The sequence below is a fragment of the Calidris pugnax genome, unplaced genomic scaffold (genome assembly GCF_001431845.1).
Source record: "Calidris pugnax isolate Ruff unplaced genomic scaffold, ASM143184v1 scaffold273, whole genome shotgun sequence".
Classification (NCBI taxonomy): domain Eukaryota; kingdom Metazoa; phylum Chordata; class Aves; order Charadriiformes; family Scolopacidae; genus Calidris; species Calidris pugnax.
In genome coordinates, this window is record NW_015094508.1 from 3,029,345 (window position 1) to 3,050,026 (window position 20,682).

Here is a 20,682-nt window from a genome sequence, read left to right on the forward strand (position 1 = left end):
GAGCACAAGTCTTATGAGGAGAGGCTGAGGGAACTGGGGTTGTTCAGCCTGGAGAAGAGGAGGCTGAGGGGAGACCTTATTGCTCTCTACAATTACCTGAAAGGAGGGTGTAGAGAGGTGGGGGTCGGTCTCTTTTCTCAAGTCACAGGCGACAGGACAAGAGGAAATGGCCTCAAGTTGCGCCAGGGTAGGTTCAGGCTGGATATTAGGAAAAATTTTTTCACTGAGAGGGTTATCAGACATTGGAATGGGCTGCCCAGGGAGGTGGTTGAGGCACCATCCCTGGAGGTGTTCAAAAGACAGGTTGATGAAGCGCTGGGAGGTATGTTTTAGTGATGATGTTCCTTGTTTGTTGTGTGGGTGTCTATTTTTGTCAGTTAGGTTGACGGTTGGACAAGATGATCTTTAAGGTCCCTTCCAACCTAGAAGATTCTGTGATTCTGTGATCATTTTCTCCAGCTGGCTCTGAGGAAGATCACATAGTCTTGCTTCCTCAGTGAGATGCCAGCAGTATCTTTGAATTTAACAAAATTCAAGAAGTGTCCTATTGTTTAAGTGAATTATACTCAAAAGAGAATATAATCCAAATATGAATATTCACACATATTTTGGATACAGCTGACATTATAAATAGTTCTCTTATAAACTATAGAAAAAAACAAAAAAAACCCTACAACTCACCCTCCAACTTTAACATTGGTAACTTTAAATATGCAGAAATAATAAACCCTCCCTCTGCCATCAAAAGAATGACTTTATGAAATTAGCACTCTTTCTCATTATTTTCTTTAGGCATATTGGCCCAATGTTATCAAACGTACATAAAGATTATGTTAACTTTAGGCAAATGTTACCTATACACAGATAATTCCTCAAGGCAAATCACACCTACACCTCAACACAGCAGTTGTTTCAATGTTTGATATTCCTTTTTCTTTTTAACTCTACAATTGAAATTAACTATCCCACCTGCATTCTTCATCACATTTCCTGCTGGCACACCACATTCACATCTTCACTCTTCCTCTTCTCATCACCACACATCTGCATCTGTAATCTATCCTCTCTATACAAATCTCCTACATATACCCTGTTTTAATCACTGCAATACTGTCTGCATTGAATTACCCAACATTCTTGTTGCATCTGCAATCCCTGTAAAATTTTTAAGAAATGCCTCTTCCTTGGCTGGGTTATCCCTTTGCTTTCCTGTCTGAAACATTATGCTGATTCCTGTGGTCAGTGTTAAAGAGTCAGATGGAAAATTATAATCTAATATCCCCTCAGGGAAAAATAATCCAAAATAATGATGGAGTATTCAATAAAAGGGTATACTCAGAAGCACAAATACTAAAGGAGATGTATGTATGGTTGATCAGGGACAGTTTTACATACTGAGGTAGTGTAATAAAAAAAATTCAGTTTCCTGTTCTCATTAAGGTATAATCAAGCATGAAAAAATGAATCCACTCCTGCACTTCTCTGTTTTGACATGAGTGTTAAATTAATAAAGGACAACTGGAAAGGACAACTTCAGAAAAGATACGGACAATCAGTGACAAAGATTAATGCATTATTTATATGGGAAAATAAGGAGCCAATTCTATCCTACAAGATTTCAGAAAGGCAGAAACTTTGCACAAGCAAAGTTTATAAACACCAAAGCCCTGATCATTCTTCATTTGCTTGTGACAAAGAGAGAATAGAAATGCAGAGAAGATTCTATCCTTACAGTTGAATCAACCCGATGATTAGAACCACAACACTAAAAAGTGTTCTATATGCCACTAACTTGATACCAATCTCCAATCCCTCACACTGATGAGTACTTCAAATGGATAAAATTCAGTATGTAATATTAGACCATCCTATATATAATACACTTAAAACAAGTAACTGTGTAGTGCTAACAAATTGCCTTCCTTTATCAGAAAGCTGAAATAGGAGTAACAATGAACAAATCACACAAACTACATCTATTAAACATCAGTCATCATGAAAGAACATAAAATTCAGACAAACTATCCAGATCTTATTTCATAAAGAAAAGCAGCCTTGCATTTCATAAACCTTAATAAAGAGTTAACCAGACAAAATCTCCTATGAAGTAGCTAAGTTTAGGCATCATGGATGCTTCAATTTAAATGTTAGCATAGTATTCAGAAGTCTCTATCCTAATCAACGCTCAAGTGAAGAGACCGCAAGCTATTTAACAGTCTGTACTTCAGAAAAAGTATTTCAAATAATTATTTATTCAGTAGTGGTGAATTATGAGCAAATACACAAATATAAGCATTTAAATAAATTTTTTTAAGTCCAAATTTAATGCTTTCCTGAATCATTTTTTTTTAAAAACAAGCCTGCACTCTAAAAGTTACATGAAGATAGAAGCAGAAACTATACTAATGGAACTATGAGGCATTATAAATTGAGTCTCTACCTGAGAAAAAAAATGTTAATGAAATGTAAGAGACTGTGGAATACATACATAAAAACACACCACCTGGAATTTTGGAATTAAACTTAACAAATGCTGAATAATTTAATTTAGAGAAAAGTGCTTTACTGGCACAGAAACAAATTACACTATTCAATAAACTATGTATAGTTCTCATATTATTGATTCTGAAACCATGAAGTCAGTTTTTGAGTAAAAACAACATCAGACGGACAGCTAATTCCTGTGTGTTCTAGAAAAGTCCTTCATATCCAGTCCCTGTTTTCCCCTTCCGTACTTTTCCTTTTTCCTTCCCATTTTCTTCAACCACCACTCCTTCCAAAGCTTGTAGGTGCTGCATAGGTGAATGACTATCTCATGTGACAGAGGTGTACACTGTGCTGTCTGCCACAGAAGTCTTCTTACTTCCTTGGTGAATGCACATCATAAATTACCCATACAACAAATACCTTCATGACATTGGAAGAAGGGAGATTTAGATTAGATATTAGGAAGAAATTCTTTACTGTGAGGGTGATGAAGCACTGGAACAGGTTGCCCAGGGAAGTTGTGGATGCCCCATCCCTGGAAGTGTTCAAGACCAGGCTGGATGGGGCTTTGAGCAACCTGGTCTAGTGGAGGTGTCCCTGCCCATGGCAGCGGGTTGGAACTAGATGATCTTTAAGGTCCCTTCCAACTCTAACCATTCTATGACATTGTGCAAAGATCTTTAGGGAGTAAAGCCTAGAAATGCAAAGAACAGTGCTTTTCATTTGGACATCCCAATGAAAGGAGAAATGATATAGCCAATAATATCAGAAACATATTAATTATTCATCATTTAAAGGAAAAAGTGTAAATATTCAGTAAAATAAGGTAAATTTCTATGAGCTATTACATGAATTCCATAATAACCTACAGTTCAAATCATGTACATGTACTACTGTGACTTGTCAGATGCTCTAGTTAAGGAACCGATCTGGAAAACAGATCCCGTCTGCCTCTGGCTACTTCATTTTCAACAAAATAAAATTGATAAAAGCAGAGCAAAAGAGTTCATGTAGCAGCTTTGTACAAAATCAAGTTCTTCACTACATTGTGAAGAACTATCTGCCCTGAAACTTTTTTTTTTCAAATCTTCCCAAAACTAACAGCCACATACCTGTTGCTGAACTGGTACTTGCTGTACAACCTGTGTGGGCACTGCTGCCTGGCCAGCCACAGATGTCTGTAAAGTCACAGTTGAACCTGTATCCGACCCAGTCTCTGATGTCTGCATCGTGATATCTGAATAAAATTAAGACATAAAATCAAAAGGTTAGTGCACTAATTTTTTTACTTTGTCACTTACATTAGCATACTAATTTGTCACTTATCTCGAGTTGGATCTTAAAATTAGCTAACATCTATCTTGGTATGAGCCAAAAGGTTCTTCCCCCTATTAGCATATGAGTTAGCACAAACGGGTTTTTATCTTAGTTACATTCAAAATATCTTATATTTACATGCAGAAACATGTATCACTTCTCTGAGTTTTGTCACTTTAGGAATATCTCACAAAAATCAGCAGCAAATCTCTCAGCTTGTAAATAACTGGCTATTATTCAAAGCTGTTTTTTCTCTGGCTTACTGAATTACACTAAAATCTACATTCAAATTCAAAGTCAAACTTCTAGCAGGTCACAGAATGAAGGGCTGTAATGTGGAAAGCAAACTCTGAAAAGCATTTAATGAGTAACAGTGAAAAAGCAACTCAAATAACCTTCTTCATTAGAAAGCTTTAAAGCACCCACTGTAGTTAAAATCTGAGAAGAAACTTTTTGACACTAAACCTATATAGAAATATATACATGGTAGAGAAGTGCCCAAGATAATGACCCTGATATTTAATGAGAAAAATGGAAATTTGGATAGAATACAGAAAATGGTTTAAGAATCAAAGAAAATGCCTTTACAAAGAAAACTTATCAGAAGAAAAACCGAGTATGACTTATGCCATCACAGGAAACATGGCTGGGGAACTACAAGATTCCTCAATTTTGCTCAGCAGAAATGACACCACTATTGATTGGGTGACAAATCAAAATTCATTCAAAATCAGGAATTAGGTAGGGTTTTTTTATTTCTTTTAAGCAGCGGATGATTAACTGGTGAAAATAATCAGAGAGGCACGTTCTTCTTGACTCAGGACCTTCAAAACAGAAGACTGTATGCTTCTGTGAAGCATTAGAATAAATACAAATTACTAGTCTATAAACCAAACGTTCTGTGATCTAAAAATTTTACTGCCTTTAATCGCTATTAATCTATAGTAGCTACAAAACACTTTGGCAACCTGAGAACCAATGTCACTAAAAATTAATAACATTATCATGCCTAACAAGATGTTTATATGAAAAAATCTATAACTACTTAGAATGCCCTACCGAGGTGATTTTTTAGTTTAACTGAAAAGACCCACATGGTTGACAGCAAAGAAAATAGACTTCAATCCCTACACACGCTCACAGTTTAAACTGATTTAAAGCTGGGTTTTTGCAGTCCCTCCTTCCAACGACCTCTGACTCACTTTGCATTCAAATGTAATCAGTGTGAAGCAGAAAACAGGTATATAAATTTGGGATGAGGAATAGGGACAGGATCTTGCCAACTGGGACCATCATTGGTTAAATCCCATGGAACTATACCTATAGTATCTGACAGATTTAACTGCTTCTTCTGAAATATTCTGAACAACTGATACATTGTTGATCAAACGTATTTGAGATTAATCAAAAGACTCTCAGAGTTACCATGTTGCCTGAACCCTCTACTTCTTTCCAGCATGCCTGACAAAAATCAGGACACAGAATGAAAAGAAAAAAGGAACAGAACTTCACAGATGACTACTGAAATGTTAAAAAACCTATCAATGAAAACAGATGTCCACAGTATAAATATGAAGCAGTTGGAAGCCACTGTGCTGCTAGAACGCTACGACGTAGTTACCATTACTGAAAGATGGTGGGATGAATCCCATGAGTGCGGTGCAGCTATTGATGGCTACACTTCATTCAGGGCAGGCTTGCCCTCTGTGTCAACAAACAGATAGGGTGTGAAGAGCTGTCTCTGAAAAATAACCATGAGCAGGTTGAAAGCTTATGTTACTCTATGAGTAACAACTAGAGACCAAGGCAACAAAGGGAATCTCATGGTTGGTGTTTACTACAGGCCATCTGATCAAGGGGAGACCATTGACGAAGCCTTCTTACTCTAGCTACTGGAGACACACTCACAGGCCCTGGCTACTGAATATTCAGCCACGTCAACAGCTGCTGAAAAAACAGCACAGTGAACTGTAGCCAATCATGGAGACTCCTGGAGTGCATTGAGGATAACTTCTTAAACCAGGTAACAGACAGCCCTAGCAGAGGGGATGTGATACTAAGCCTGATGGTCACCAGCACAAGAGAACTAATCAGTGACATCACAACTGGCGGCAGCCTGGGCTGCAATGATCATGCACTGGTGGAGTTTGCAGCCCTGAGGGATATGGGTCAGACAAAGAGTAAAGTCAGGAGCCTGGATTTTAGGGAAGCAAACTTCCAGATCTTCAGAGTTAGTCAGTGGGACCCCCTGGGAAACTGCCCTCAGGGACAAGGGAACAGAACAGAACCGGCAGGTCTTTAAGGATGTTATTAATAGAGTGCAAGAGCTCTTGATCCCCAGGAGTAACAAATCAGAAAAGGAAGGCAAGAGACCAGCATGGGTGAGTGGAGACCTGCTGGTCAAACTAAAGGGGAAGAAAGAGATGTACAGGCAGTGGAAGAAGGGACAGCTATCCTGGGAAGAGTACAGGAAAAGAGTACACTTGAGGAAAAATGACAAGATGCATCCCAGAGTCCTGAGGGGATTGGCTGATGTAGTTGCCAAGCCACTCTCCATGACATTTGAAAAGTCATGGCAGTCAGGTGAAGTCCCTGGTGACTGGAAAAAGGGAAACATTTCCCCCATATTTAAAAAGGGTAGAAAGGAGGACCCTGGGAACTACCAACCTGTCAGCCTCACCTCTGTGCCTGGGAAGATCATGGAACAGATTCTTCTAAAAGTTATGATAAGGCATATGGAGGACAGGGAGGGGATTTGAGACAGCCAGCATGGCTTCACAAAGGGCAGTCTTGCCAGACAAACCTAGTGGCCTTCTATGATGGAGGGACTACACCAGTGGAAAAGGGAAGTGCTATGGATGTCATCTATCTGTACTTCTGTAAGTCCTTTGACACAGTCCCCCACAACATCCTTCTCTTTAAACCGGAGAGATATGGATCTGATAGGTGGATTGTTCACTGCATGAGGAATTGGCTGGTTAGTTGCATCCAGAGGTTAGTGGTCAACAGCTCAATGTCTGGATGGATACCAGTGATGAGTGGTATTCCTCAGGGGTTTATGTTGGGACTGGTGCTGTCTAGTATCTTCATCAATGACAGAGGCAGTAGGATCAAGGGTACCTCAGCAAGTTTGCAGACCACACCAAGCTGTGTGGTGTGATTGACAAGTCTGAGGGACAGGATGCCATCCAGAAGGACCTGGACAGGCCTGAGAAGTGGGCTTCTGTGAGTCTCATGAGGTTCAACAAGGCCAAGAAGTGGGTCTTGGACCAGGTCAGGGCAATCCCCATTATCAATACAGGCTGGTGGATGAAGAGATTGAGAGCAGCCCTGCAGAGAAGGACTTGGGGGTACTGGTGGATGAAAATCTGGGCATGAGACAACAATGTGCATTCACACCCCAGAAAGCCAACCATATCCTGGGCTGCAATCAAAAGAAGTGTGGCCAGCAGCTTGAGAGAGGTGATTCTGCCCCTCGCTCTGGTGAGATCCCACTTGGAGTATTGCATCCAGCTCTGGAGGTCTCAGTACAAGAAAAACATGAACCTGTTGGAGTGGGTCCAAAGGAGGCCACAAAAATTATCAGAGGGGTGGAGCATCTCTCCTAAAAGGAAAGGCTGAGAGATTGAGAGTATTTCTGTGTGGAGACCTCTCTCCTCTCTGGGGAGACCTTACTGCAGCCTATTGGTACTTAATGGGAGCTTATAAGAAAAATAGGGACAGACTTTTTAGTACAACCTGTTGTGATAGCACAAGGGGTAATGGTTTTAATTGGTTTAAAGTGATTATTATACCTTTTGAACAGAGTCACAGGACAGCACAATGGGATACCAAATACTTTCTGAGGTTCGAAAAACATAAGAAATAACATAGACAACAGCAACATTCCTAACAGTATACTAATGAGTTGAGTATTTTAGTTTTATACTTGAACACTGGAATAATTTTCTAAATTTGAGTAATTAATGTTTTACTCAGTGATCGTGCAGCATGAAGTCACTGCTAACAAAAAAGAACCCAAGTTGTAAAAAAATCAACAGTCATGAAAGAAGAAACACAATGAAACTGTTTTTAAGGGAAATTATGAACTTCAAGCTACATTTAACTGACTTCTAAATGATCTTTCACTTAATGAAGTCAGAGATTTTAGTAAATAAAGAGTCTTCCTATTTAGGAAGAAAAGCCAACTATTACTTAACAAGGGCTAATTTCTTTATATTTAAATTATTTAGAAAACAATCCCTTTTAGTAATTGCTATTTTCCACAATCATACATAAAAGTCATTGGAGTAATGTTTTATGCATAAATATTGAAAAATAAAGAGAAGAATAAAACCTGTTATAGGCACTGTGCTATTTTGTCAAAATAAAGAGTTATGTCGGTTAAGAATTTAAATTTTTTCAAAAGGCCGGATATGTCTGTTCACTTAGGCAGTAATTTTACCTTAATTCATTAATCTTCTGTACTTTTTTCTTAGCATATTACCTTGGACTTCAAAAATTCCTTCAAAATTGAAGAAAAAAAGGAGCTGTCTTGTCTGAGCAAGCCAGCACTCATCCTTATACGTAACCCAGACAAAAAACACTGGCAACCAAGCAGGATAGTGGAAATAATAAGCTAAACACTGAGTAACTTCCTAAACCACCTCTCTGCTATAAAAGCACTTCCACTCAGCTTCAGAAGACAATTAATCTGGTAAATTTAAGCACCAATTACAACAAGCGATCACCTAAGACACTGCAGCTCTAATGGGAAGCAAAAGTGAACAGCTGAACAGAATTAAAAGGCATTATTTTATAGTAGCCCTTTAGCTTTACCTGAATATACGTTGGTTTTGTGGTTACAGTGAACAAACATGTCAATCATTGCAAGGGAGGAGGAATACTACTATAGTCAAATACAGTCTTGACTGGTGAGAGACTGTTCCATATTGCCATATATCTGTTAATTACTCTGTCACATCTCAGGCAGCACTTGATCATTACAGTTGCAATTCAAGATGCTCAAGAAATCAGAGCCAGGTATTCTCATCTAAGTGAGGAAGATAATGTGTTCATTTCCTTGTAGCAGTTGTCATGGATAGCGCCTGGCTGACATTAGTGTTAGCCCTTTGGGAAAAGAGAGCAGCTTCATTATAAGAACAGAGGATACTTTGATTGTTAAGCAGCTGTTGGTCACTGTGGAGAAGCTTTGAGATGGGCAGACTACAAGTGCCAGTGAGAGCTGACAATCTGCTGCTAGGTGTTGAGTGGGGATAGCCAAGAATTGGGTGTTCTCTGCCTAGTTCTGATAAAACTGAGCAATGACAATGTCCAGAGACACATGAGAACACACAAGAGAGAATCCAGGCTTAGGTGGGAGACACCCCCTACACACAACTTGAGGACCCCATGGCCCAGCCTAGTACTACCTACCATAGAACTGGCATTGCTACACTGACCTACCAAATTTCAGACTACAGTGTCCTATCCACAGGATTAAAGTGTCTTGGTGACTGAGTCTGTTTTGTCTCCACACTGTCAATTTGGTGACAGTCCTATACTTAAGCATACAATCTGATGTGCTTCTCTACCTCAGAACTGTGATAGACTTTTATTAATAATCTCACAGATTAGCTGGTTGCTCTACAGACTGATTGTTCAGTAAGTAAACTAGGATAGCCAAAGCACATCTTTGCCAACAGTTTTGCGTAAACAGAAATAAACTTAATGACTTAATAACAATTTATTCAAAAGTTGCTTCCATTATTCTGCTCTAAGTCTCTGTCCAAAATGCAATTATTTACTACAGCTCACTACAGAGTACAAATTTTTCCTCTTAGATGCCATACAGTATGTTTGGCAGTCAACCTTTATCATCTTCCTACCCACTGGAACTTTTTCTAGCACAATGTTAGTGAGGCAGTCAGTGTAGTTCTTTTACATTGCATCAACACTGAGTAGTTACATGAACACATTTTTATAATCTAAATGAAATCTCTCCATTTTTCACTGATACTGCATATAAGTAAAGGAACTGCCATATCACAGCAGAAAAGACGTCATCTTTGCCCAGTGGGACTGTCAGGTGTATCACAAGCAACAGATGAATGTTTGACAAAGATCCTTTTTATTCTGGCTAATTAAGCAGTTGGACACATCCGTCTGTTAATGGTCTTGCTTTGTATAGCCAGTGCTTGTTGCGTCATGTGAATGTAAGCTAAACAGGCCACATTCTGAAAGAGGGCTAATTAACCCCTCCACGTGGGAAAAAGATATTGCCCAAGCCCAGCTGCTGAATGTGACAAGATTAGTATTTCTTCAGCCTAATGGGCAGAACACAGGCAAAGCTACTCCGCTGAAAATTACTGCTTTCCTGTATATTCTGTGCAATTTCATGTTGTCTGTTAAATTTCCTAAAAATTTTTTAATACACTCAAATTCTCAGTTGGAATCCTTCTGTCTTCCAGGCTTGAAATATCAAGACTGAATGGTTTAAGAATCTAACTTGATCAATTACTACAAATTACATACAAGTGAGATTGTTAAAATGTGTCAGGTTAATGATTACTGTTTACTTTGTTCCTGGACTACTTCACCCTGAACTAATCTATTTTCTTAAGCTACTGGAATTTGCAAAGTTTTGTTCAGCTACATATGCTTTATTGTCTAGATCAAATATGTAGCACGCTTTAATTGAATACAGAAAATGAAAGCCTGCAATTTACTTTCAAGTGCAGCAGAAAATTTCTTTTTTTCTCCTCTGGAAGGCTAAACATCACAGAAGGTAAAGTGAACTAGATCTCGTAATCACATGCAGTAATGGCAGGCTTTTAATGGTCAGAATAAAAGGCTAATCTTAAGATCTTATCTATTTATAATGATGAATCACCAATATACTCATTAAGAATTTCTGGCAACATGTTTCTCAATAAAGGAAAACTCAGAACATCAAGTGTCAACACGTAATACAGAATGCTTTCTTCCTGAACAATAGCATAAATGCAAATAAGTTTCAATAATACACTAGAGTTTTAGATAAGCATTCCTTTTCAATTTTTGTGTAAACAAAAATTTTATTAATTCAAAGGAATCATTCATATGTGCTAGCAGTAAGGTAAAAAGGCAGTTTATACATCCTATTCACAAGAAAAAAATAAAAATAGTATACATAATTTTCAGACAGTAACATATTTTCATGTTAGAACATTTTAGTGTTTCTTACTAAACACTATTTGATTGTTTCTCTTCTCACAAAGGTCTTTGGTATACCAAAGTAGGCAGCTAGACTCTGCTGATATAAGGACTAGTTGCTAAACATTTCAGTTAGCAACATGATTTTCATTACTCTTTTTTCAGCTTTTATGGATTTATGGAGTAATAGTTAACTGAATGGCACAGAATAAAGTATATAAGCTGATTCTCTGGATTCACAAATAATTTCCAGTAGCAAAACCCTACAATAGCACAATAACAGAAGGTGGAAGTACAGAGATACACACTGGAAGAGACCAATGCAAGTGGTAACTCTTGGTAACCCCTTTAAAGAAAGTTCCTAAGATCAAAAAGTAATGCCTTGACAATCAGACTATTAAGTCCCTAAGAACAGTACTAGTCAACAAGTGTCATAATGAAATTCCATATTTTCAGCAGATCACAGACAGCACATAGATGCTAAGGCTGAATGACTTCATGACTCTCTCACTTCATTTTTACCTGCAAAAAACTTCAAAATTGTATTTACTCTTGGTGGACAACACACCAGTATTACACAACAACCCTTACATATCAATACACATCAGCAACAGGATTACATTCACAAACAACAATCCAGAAAAAAACTTCACAAGAGTTTTTGTTGTGACAAGACTAGCAAGTACAACTGTTGCAAGAAACAAAACCAGCAAATCATCAAACAAATATACTTATGCTATTCTAAGGCAGTAGTTTGTCCACTGAAGATTCCACGAGTAGAAAAGCTCTGGTGATGTTCTCCTTCATTCTGGGTGAAAGGGTGTGAAGAGGACAGCACTGATACTGCGTGTCAACTATTTGTTGTGGAACTGGTGCTGGCAACAGGGCATTTGGTTCTACACTCTCTGAGGATAACATCTGCTTAGAAGACATGGGATCCACCTCACTAAATAGGGCAGATGTATCTTTGCAAGCAGGGTGACTGACCTGGTAAGAAGGGACTTAAAACAGGAACAAAGTGGCAAGGGAAAGAGTTATCAGCAGCTCTGTGAAGGAGTGGTGGACAGACAAGCAAACGGCCTGGGATTATGTGAATGGAAGGGAATACATTACCAACAGAACCAGGCTGAAAGAATTAAATAAATTACAGAACATTTCTGTAAGTTTAGTGTGCTTTCTAAGTTAATGTTCACACTGCTAAGTTGGCTTTTAAGTCGCAGTTAGTCAAGTATTATTTACCTTCAATAGTATTCAGGTCCTTATCCCATATTAAGGCACCCATCTTTAATATATTAATATAACTTTCATGGGCTGGGATAAGCATGTTCATGATCTCCCAAAAATATCTCTATGCAGAATGATAGTTACAATATCAAATGGAATTTCTAGCTTGAGCCAAGGTCTTACTCTGCTGCACCACTGATACTAGCAGAACTAATTATAAAGTCTAACATGTATAATGCTACTTCTTCACACCTTTCAAAATACTTGACAACAAAATACAGTTTCATCCTTGTTTTTGCCTGTTGGTCCAGCGCAAGGTGGGAACAGGACATAACATAATACTTTAAGCACTGACAATTACCGCTCAAGGCACTTCACTTAATAGCCAACGCTTTCTGAGGAAGAATGTGAAAGCAGGAGCACCACCTATACATCTGCATCAATTACGTAGTTCTGAAAGTAGATTTAGATTTTACTTCAGAAGTGAGTTCTATGTTGCTGTTTCTTTCCTAGTATGATACTGTACTGCAGTCCTCTCTTCAAAAATGCACTGTGAACCTGATACTAACAAAACAGAGAAAAATTGACGTGAAAATGGAGATCATGTTTGTTTTTATTACTCAATAGAACAAAACAAAATGAAAAAGTCAAAACATTGTAGCTGGAGACATCTACTTTACTAACAAAATGAGCAATATTTATAGGCAATAGTTTCTGTTCTCTGTGTTTTGCCTCCACGTTACTAATTTTCCATTTGTGATGTTTCCTGTCTTATTGAGTATGGCCCACACTACAGCCCCAGAGTGTGAAAGGGACCTGCTCAACTTGTGCCCATCCTTGGTCACTCTCACAGTAAAAAAGCTTTTGCTCATGTTCAGAGGGACTCTCCCGTGTTTCAGTTTGAGCTTGTTGACTCTTGTCCTGTGACTGGGTACCACCGAGAAGAGTCAGCTCAGCTTTAGCCCACATCATAACTAACCTGCAGATATACTATGACAGTTATAAATAAACTGCCATTACGATTATAGATTAATGAAATTGTGATTACCCCTAAAGGCCCTCCTAACACTTCATTTTAAAAGTAAATTATGAAATTAGGAATACACCAACTTCCAGATGCTTCACTTAGCCATTTCCTCACACGTTGCAACACTTCATTGGTCTGGCCCGCAATAACTGTGGTGTTAACTTTCTTCCTTTACCCAACATCACAACACTAGTTAAAAAACAAATGATGGGACAGGTGACAATCCAGGGCTTCCCTAAGAGTAAGAATGGGGGAAGTAAAAATAAAGAAATCAGAACGGTACCAGTAGACAGAGAAACACAAGTTTCACCCACTGATGACCTCACCACACCAGATTCAGGTTCCCATCAATATCATTTGCAAAGCTAGAATTTGTAATCACTGGATAGTAAAGAGGGTTTAGAAGGATAAAAACTGACAAAAGCTCCTAAAGAGCTCTAAGCACAGCTCTTTAGGGCTTTAAAGAGACTAAAGTGATCCAATATTAAAACATTTCCTTTACATTTAGGAACATCTACAGAATGAAAGGCTAAACAGCTAAAAGTAAAAAAATCATGTTCCTGCTACACTGCATCAAATTAGAGAGCAGCAGTTCTAACACGAAAATCTGCATCTGAGGGAAAAAGGAAGAGACACACCTTTCTCTTTGTTCTGAACTACATAAAGATTACTTCAAAGTCTATCCATCATAAAATGATTAGATTCCAAATAGGTTGCTTCAATTAGGGATGCATAAATCTCAAAACTTTTCCATTTTCTCAGAAGTTGAAGCAGTTCAAAACATTGGAATTAGTGTTACAGGCTCACACACAGTTCAGATTATTTTCATGCAGACAGCACTGATATTGATAATATAATCCATGTGTTTCATTGAAGTACCTAGTGTATGTACTACAGTAATTGGATAACACAGAATCACAGAATCACAGAATTGTAGTGATTGGAAGGGACCTCAGAGATCATCGAGTCCAACCACAAAATAAAAAATAAAAAAAAAGAAAACACCACCACCCACCCCCTAAACACACAACAACAACAACCAAACCAAAACCATCACCCACCCACACAACATCCCACCACAAACCAATAATCTTGGGCATTGGAACATGCCCTGAAGAGCCATGTCTACACGTTTCTTAAATACCTCCAGCGATGGTGACTCCGCCACCTTCCTGGGCAGTCCATTCCAATGCCTGACAACCCTTTCAGTAAAGAAGTGTTTCCTAATGTACAACCTGAACTTCCCCTGGAGCAACTTGAAGCCATTACCCCTTGTCCTATCGTCTGTAGCTTGGAAGAAGAGACCGACCCCTGCTTCTCTACAGCTTCCTTTCAGGTACTTGTACAGAGCAATAAGGTCACCCCTCAGTCTCCTCTTCCCCAGACTGAACAACCCCAGCTCCCTCAGCCTCTCCTCGTAAGACTTGTGCTCCAGACCCCTCACCAGCTTAACTGGCTTAACTGTGATGGCACCCTATGTATGCAATACCTTCAAAGGAAATAAAAACCTATATTCCATTTTTGCCATCCTTGCTGGAAGAACTGCATCACAGTACAATGGAAATTTTATATTCTTTAAAAAATCAGTGTTTTGGTAGTTAGTAACAACAAACAAAACTAAGTCAATGCTAGAAAATTTTACTAATATGTCTATGTCAAATAGGTGTGTTTAAAGGAAAAAAGTATCACATCTTTTGATAGTATTATACCAGCTTTTGGATACTTACTTGCTACTGTTACTATTCCTACTACATGATGCTCTTTTCTTGACTTACCAAGACATAGAATACTGCTCTGAGATTTGAGAATCTTAGTTAAAAACACTGTTAAAACACTGGAAGTTATTTGGAGAAGAACGTTCTAAACTTATCAGGGTTAGGGTCTGGAAAACATGTGACAGAAAAGATGAAGAATTATGCAAAATTAAATCAGTTACTGAATCAGAAGTTACAGTTGCCTTTTAGCTATGGAAATATCAAGGAAGGAGATTTCAACAAGAATGCAGTAACACTGGCACTGGTAAATAAAAATATTGGCTTAAATAGTAGTTTAAAACAAAAGAGAAAGCTAAATCAAATCCTCTCCCTATTGAACTGGGAGCCATGCAAATAGGCTTACAACTGGGATATCTGTAGGCTTACTGCAGGGATAACTACATGTAATCTACTTAATGAATAGACTGGATAACATCTTCCCATCTTCGTCAATCTGCAGTGCTATTTTGCAAGAGAAGGATGCATGTCATGTGGGTCCGCAGATGAGTTAGTGATTACTTTACCCTACTAAAGATGAAGGGTCTGAATTTATCTTTCACTGGAGCTTTCCTTCCCTGCAGTGTGAAGGCTATTTGTGAATCACATTGTTTTATTCTTGCTCCCAGATGTAACACTGCTTGCTTTGAAAGAGAAAAATGAAAAAACCTTGTTTGCCTTACATCCAGAAACCTAAAAAGACTGTTTTAATTAGAATCAGAAGTACGGTATTTTACAATATTTGCTTGCTTGCACTGTCTGCAACTGTTTGAAAAAAACAGGTAACTGGAAAGCATGGAAACTGGAAAACTGCAAATAGGTAATATGTCTTTGAACAAACCAGAATAAGGCAACACCAATGAGGCTGCCTTTGGACCAGAATAGTCTTGGCCCACAGAGAAGTGTCTAAATGCCAGTAACATCCATTGGAGCCTGGGGAAAGAGAAAATATGCCCAGTTTCATTCCAGCTTTCCATGTCAAAGAGCTCACAAGCTTGGTCATCTTGACCTCAGAGACTAAGAACTGTCAAAGTCTATGGCCATCAGAGCAAACTATAACCATTAGATTTATGGTACTGTAAACCTATGGCTTAACTAATGTATTTCATTAATATGTATGCTATGTACGCTATGTATGCAATACCTTCAAAGGAAATAAAAACCTATATTCCAAACCTATATTAGTAATCACTAATTCTTAGGTTTTAACAGACTAATTGGCTAGTTGTTGAGCATAAATAAATGCTTGCCTGAAATTTGGATATTTGGCTGGTGTCTCTCAGAATATTCCTATTACAGCAGTCCCCAATCACCCAGCAATAACAGCCACAACAATTCACACCATAGCTGCACCTGGAAATCTGCTTGATAGGGTGCCAACTCACTGTAAAATGGAGAGGAAAGCACTGGGAAGGCAAGATAATTCTGAAACCCAATGCAACTAAAACAGCCTTAAGATGTCAATAGGCAGAGTGTGGCAGGGGACAAGGACACACAGTTAGCTGTGCCCAGATGCAATTTCATCTTACTCATGTACATCGTCTCTCATTCTGCACCTGGCAGCTGTATAACCAAACAAGCCTTGCTTATCCCTATACCTTCATCCTAACTTACCTTTACCCTTGATTATGATTTTGCTGAAAGAGCAGAAGAAAAGAAGGTTAAAGCTATGTAATGCTTAAAATTAAAAAATATTCCAAAAGGTGGATGTGCATTCTGCTTAGAAGCACTGACTAAAGAGTAAAAGGCACCAGAAATGAGGTAGAAATTATCTTGGAGGAAGTAAAGAATGAGCCAAAGTTTTGTGAATTGAAATCACTTCAGTGCAAAGCTTCTTTACTGATCACATTCAGACATGAATTATCTGGAATGCTCTGGGCAGGGCACAGAAACTCATTGGCATCAGAGTAATTAACTCAGCCTTGGAGGTTCAGTCAGCATAGCTGAACACTCTCATAGCTTGCTCGTCTCTGTCTGTGCTGTATGAAAACTTTCTGGTGTGAAAAGCTGACCAAGTAATTCACATGAAGGTCTGGAACCCAAGAGTATGGAACCTACAATGGAAGAATTTTTTAAAATTGCATTTTAATAACTTCCAGAAATTGGCATCAGAAACTGGTGCTCTGTAAAGAAAATGGGAATTTAAAAGATAGATGTATCCTTGCAGCAAAGAAGACCAACAGCAGCCTTGACTGTATGAGGAAGGGTGTAGCAAGCAAGTGCCTGAGTTCCACACTTGAGACTCAGTTCCACAAGAGACCTTGGAATGCTCTGTCAAGTATTGGACTCCCCAGTATTAAGTCCAGCTGAGGGTCACCAAGGTGGTCAGGGTCCAAGCATATTTGATGTGAGAGGAAAGGTTGACGAAACTGGATTTGTTCAGTCTTGAGAAAAGAAGTCGACATACACATGATTTCCTGAAGAAAAGATGCACAGGTAAATTGCTTGCCCCCTAAAGTTCATGGTATACCTTCATAACTTGAGAAAAGGTGCATCAAAGTACCTTTAGTGGTAAATAAGATTATTTTCTGGTTAGCAGAGTTTCTCTGAGATAGATTCACCACATACTCAGTCTTTAAAGGTACCAATTTCCAGATAACATGTATTCTAAATGCTGAAGATGATGCTTATGCTGTAGCACAGTGACTCTAATTCTCCTATACATCAGTCATCCAGTAGTTTTGCTAGGAAAACCTAGACCTTCATTGAAAAAAGGCAGAGACATTTAAGCAGAGTGACTAGATTTCTTAATCCAACCTAAAAAATGCTAACAACATTATTTCCAAAACAAATTTATCTCTTAACTCATCTAACACCTTGTGGAAAAAACAAATAAACCAGTAGCTACTGAATAATACATTAACTTATATTCAGGTTAACTGGCCACCCTGATGCTTAGCCATCAGTATTGTCTAGGCACCAAAAGAATGGACATTTTATCTGAAAATTTGGAATATTTTAGTTTCTTACAGCTAGCTTCACTTACATTTAAGAAGTCCATACAAGGAAAGTGAAAAAACATACTGACTGGCTGCAGCAGCTGACAAGATTGGTTAAGGAGAGCATGTACTCAAAATCAAACTAAAAGAAGTTACAGACAGTTTGACTACAGACTCTACTGGGCTTTAGGAGTAAAAACAGTTTGTACATAAAAGAATATTGGGACACAAAAATGATGAATGGAAGGTTAAGTTTGAAAAAAGTAGAATGGAAGGGTAAGTTTGAAACACTACATGTAAGAAGAAAAATATGTAAGTTTTTAAGGTAAGAAAATATCCAATAAAACGTGAGTTTAGATCTGTACAGAATCTTCACATATAAAAGATGAAAAGAAAGCTCTTAGGTAAAACCAGAAAGATACCTCAAATTTCTCCACCATCTGACAGACGAAAACAATAAAAGCTAGTTCAAAAACAGTTGGTAAAGTGTAAGAAATAAGTAGGCACACTTCCCAGTTAAAGTAAACTAAAGTAAAATAACTTTGCCTTATTAATAACGAAGTTAACCATCCAGTACATTTTCATTCACCTTGCTTGAATTATAGCATGATTTCTTCCTGTCTCCCAAAAGAGATAAAAGATTATTTATTCTTTCACTGCTCAGAACTTTGCATCATTATAGCAGCAGGCCTGTTGTCCTTGCTGAAAACAACTGTTTGATTCCTACTGCAATTTTTCTCATCTCTTTTGTTCCATTAGAAGGGTTCATCCCTTATTTTGGGTCTTCCTTACTTTCCAAAAATGACACTGGTTTCTTTTCACACAGAAAAAGAGCATACAGCCTGATGCCAGCATTTGGAACTTGCACTGTATAAACAAATGCATGTGGAATTTCAGTACAAAAAATAGTTTTATTATTACAGAGTTAATATTTCAAGTCTCCGATTTCACTCCTATTTCAGAGAGCAAACTACTTTCTTTTCCTAGATCCAGCAAATAGTTTGTGCTTTACCTGCAACGTAAATCAATATGGACTTCTTTTGGTAACTTTAGGAGGACAACTGTAACATGAGGAGCTCAAAGCCCCAGCTGCTCTCAACTGTTCACTCATATAGCATATGGAGATAAACAATACAGGCAGTTCTACTGAGGTTCAAAAAAGAATGTAAAAACTATCAACCATTATATGGGGAGTTCCTTGACTGCAAAAGAACATAAGTTTGTTGAAGTGTTACTGCTCAAAGCATATATGCCAATGCAGCTATTTACATTTTAGTATCTGGATCAATTGACAGGTAGCACACTGACTACATCGTGCCAAGAAAAATGCTGATTTTTTTATTTCTGGTGAAGACCAGTTTTCCTTTAATTTTGTGGATTGTGAATCAAGTTTCTACTACAAAGTAGAATAAAGTGCCAAGCTACTGCAAGATTTATTTTGCGCTTAAGTGAATCAATATTGATTTACTATGTTGCATTGTGTTATTCCGAGTAAATAACGCTACCCCCATACCAAATACTTATTTTGTCTTCCATCTAATTTTCCAAGTGAAAAAATAAACAGTTTTAATTTTGATGTCAAGTAAACAGAACTCCCTTTTCTATTCCAAGAAAAAAACAAAAAACAGAAATCTGCAACTATAATTAAGATACTTACAGTCAGTTAAAATGTCAGAATCTAGTATGTTCTCTATTTTTGTGAATCAAGATAATGACACAACTACCTCAATTACTTTGAGAAGGCAGGAGAAAGAAATGTAGTTCAACTGACACTAAATATAAAATAAGTTCAGAGACAATACTTACAGGTATTCAAAAAAGGGCAGATTAATGCTCTGGTTCCTGTGGTAGCCATTATATTTTCCTAATTAATATATTTGCAAATAAGCCAAATCTAAATGGTTTATTCACAATTTAAATGTCAGGGCTGTTTATTAATCAAAGAAGCAGCCAGTCATATTTGCTACTTTTCCAATTACTGTATTTAAGCACTTCAGGCAGAAAAGAAATTTCTTTATGAAGTGCAAATTACTTGTATCTAGAACACCAGAATGAACTGCACACTTATCACACACTGCAAGAAAATAAACTAACAAAATATTAATGACATTTTCTTCCCTTAATTTATTTACTAGGAGAGACATAGTGCATCTCCTAGAATAACAGAAAGCCACAATAATACCCTTACCTGAATTTTGTGGTATTTACAACAACCAGTGTTTTTTTGCTTCTTTTCCTTCCCATCTCTCATCACACCTTCCCAAGATTCTCAAGTTCCTGGACAAAAGTTTTCTACCCTGCAGAAGACTACCTGCACGTTGCTCCTATATAACTCAAACCTTTGAAAATACTGTAGTTTTACACTTAGAAAATAAAAAAAATCCATTGTATATTTTCCCTCTTGGTATCTGAAATGTGTTTGAAATGTGCCACATCTTGTATCAGCACAGAAAATTCAGCATTTGTACAGTCTCCATTTACAGATACCACACACAAAGAAACTATTATGCAATTATCACCTCAGCAAATGCAGTACATTAAGATGAAAGAATGTCTCTGAAATACTCAGTGCAAGGTGTAGGTTACAGTTAAAATCCTCCTCTCAGGCTTTGCTGTAGGATCAGAAATTTCTTTCAAATACAAATAAATTGCATCTAGTTTACATATCATAATCAGCTGTTACACAAAATACTAAAATGTTAAAAAGCAGCACGAAGTTCTGTGCAGAAATAATAAAAATATGTTCCTGAACTACAGGACAGAA

The 20,682-nt window shown here is 37.8% G+C and overlaps 1 protein-coding gene across 2 annotated transcripts in view; it reads right to left on the reverse strand.

Annotated features, from left to right (window-relative positions):
• The window catches only part of RFX3 (regulatory factor X3), a 124,249-nt gene that overhangs the window by 62,488 nt on the left and 41,079 nt on the right, over positions 1 to 20,682 (reverse strand). For both annotated transcript variants that reach the window (XM_014964959.1, XM_014964958.1), the window contains exon 2: positions 3,600 to 3,724. In XM_014964959.1, the coding sequence (XP_014820445.1) occupies positions 3,600 to 3,716 (117 nt within the window). In that variant the 5' untranslated portion in view covers positions 3,717 to 3,724. The remainder of the gene's footprint in view (positions 1 to 3,599; positions 3,725 to 20,682) is intronic.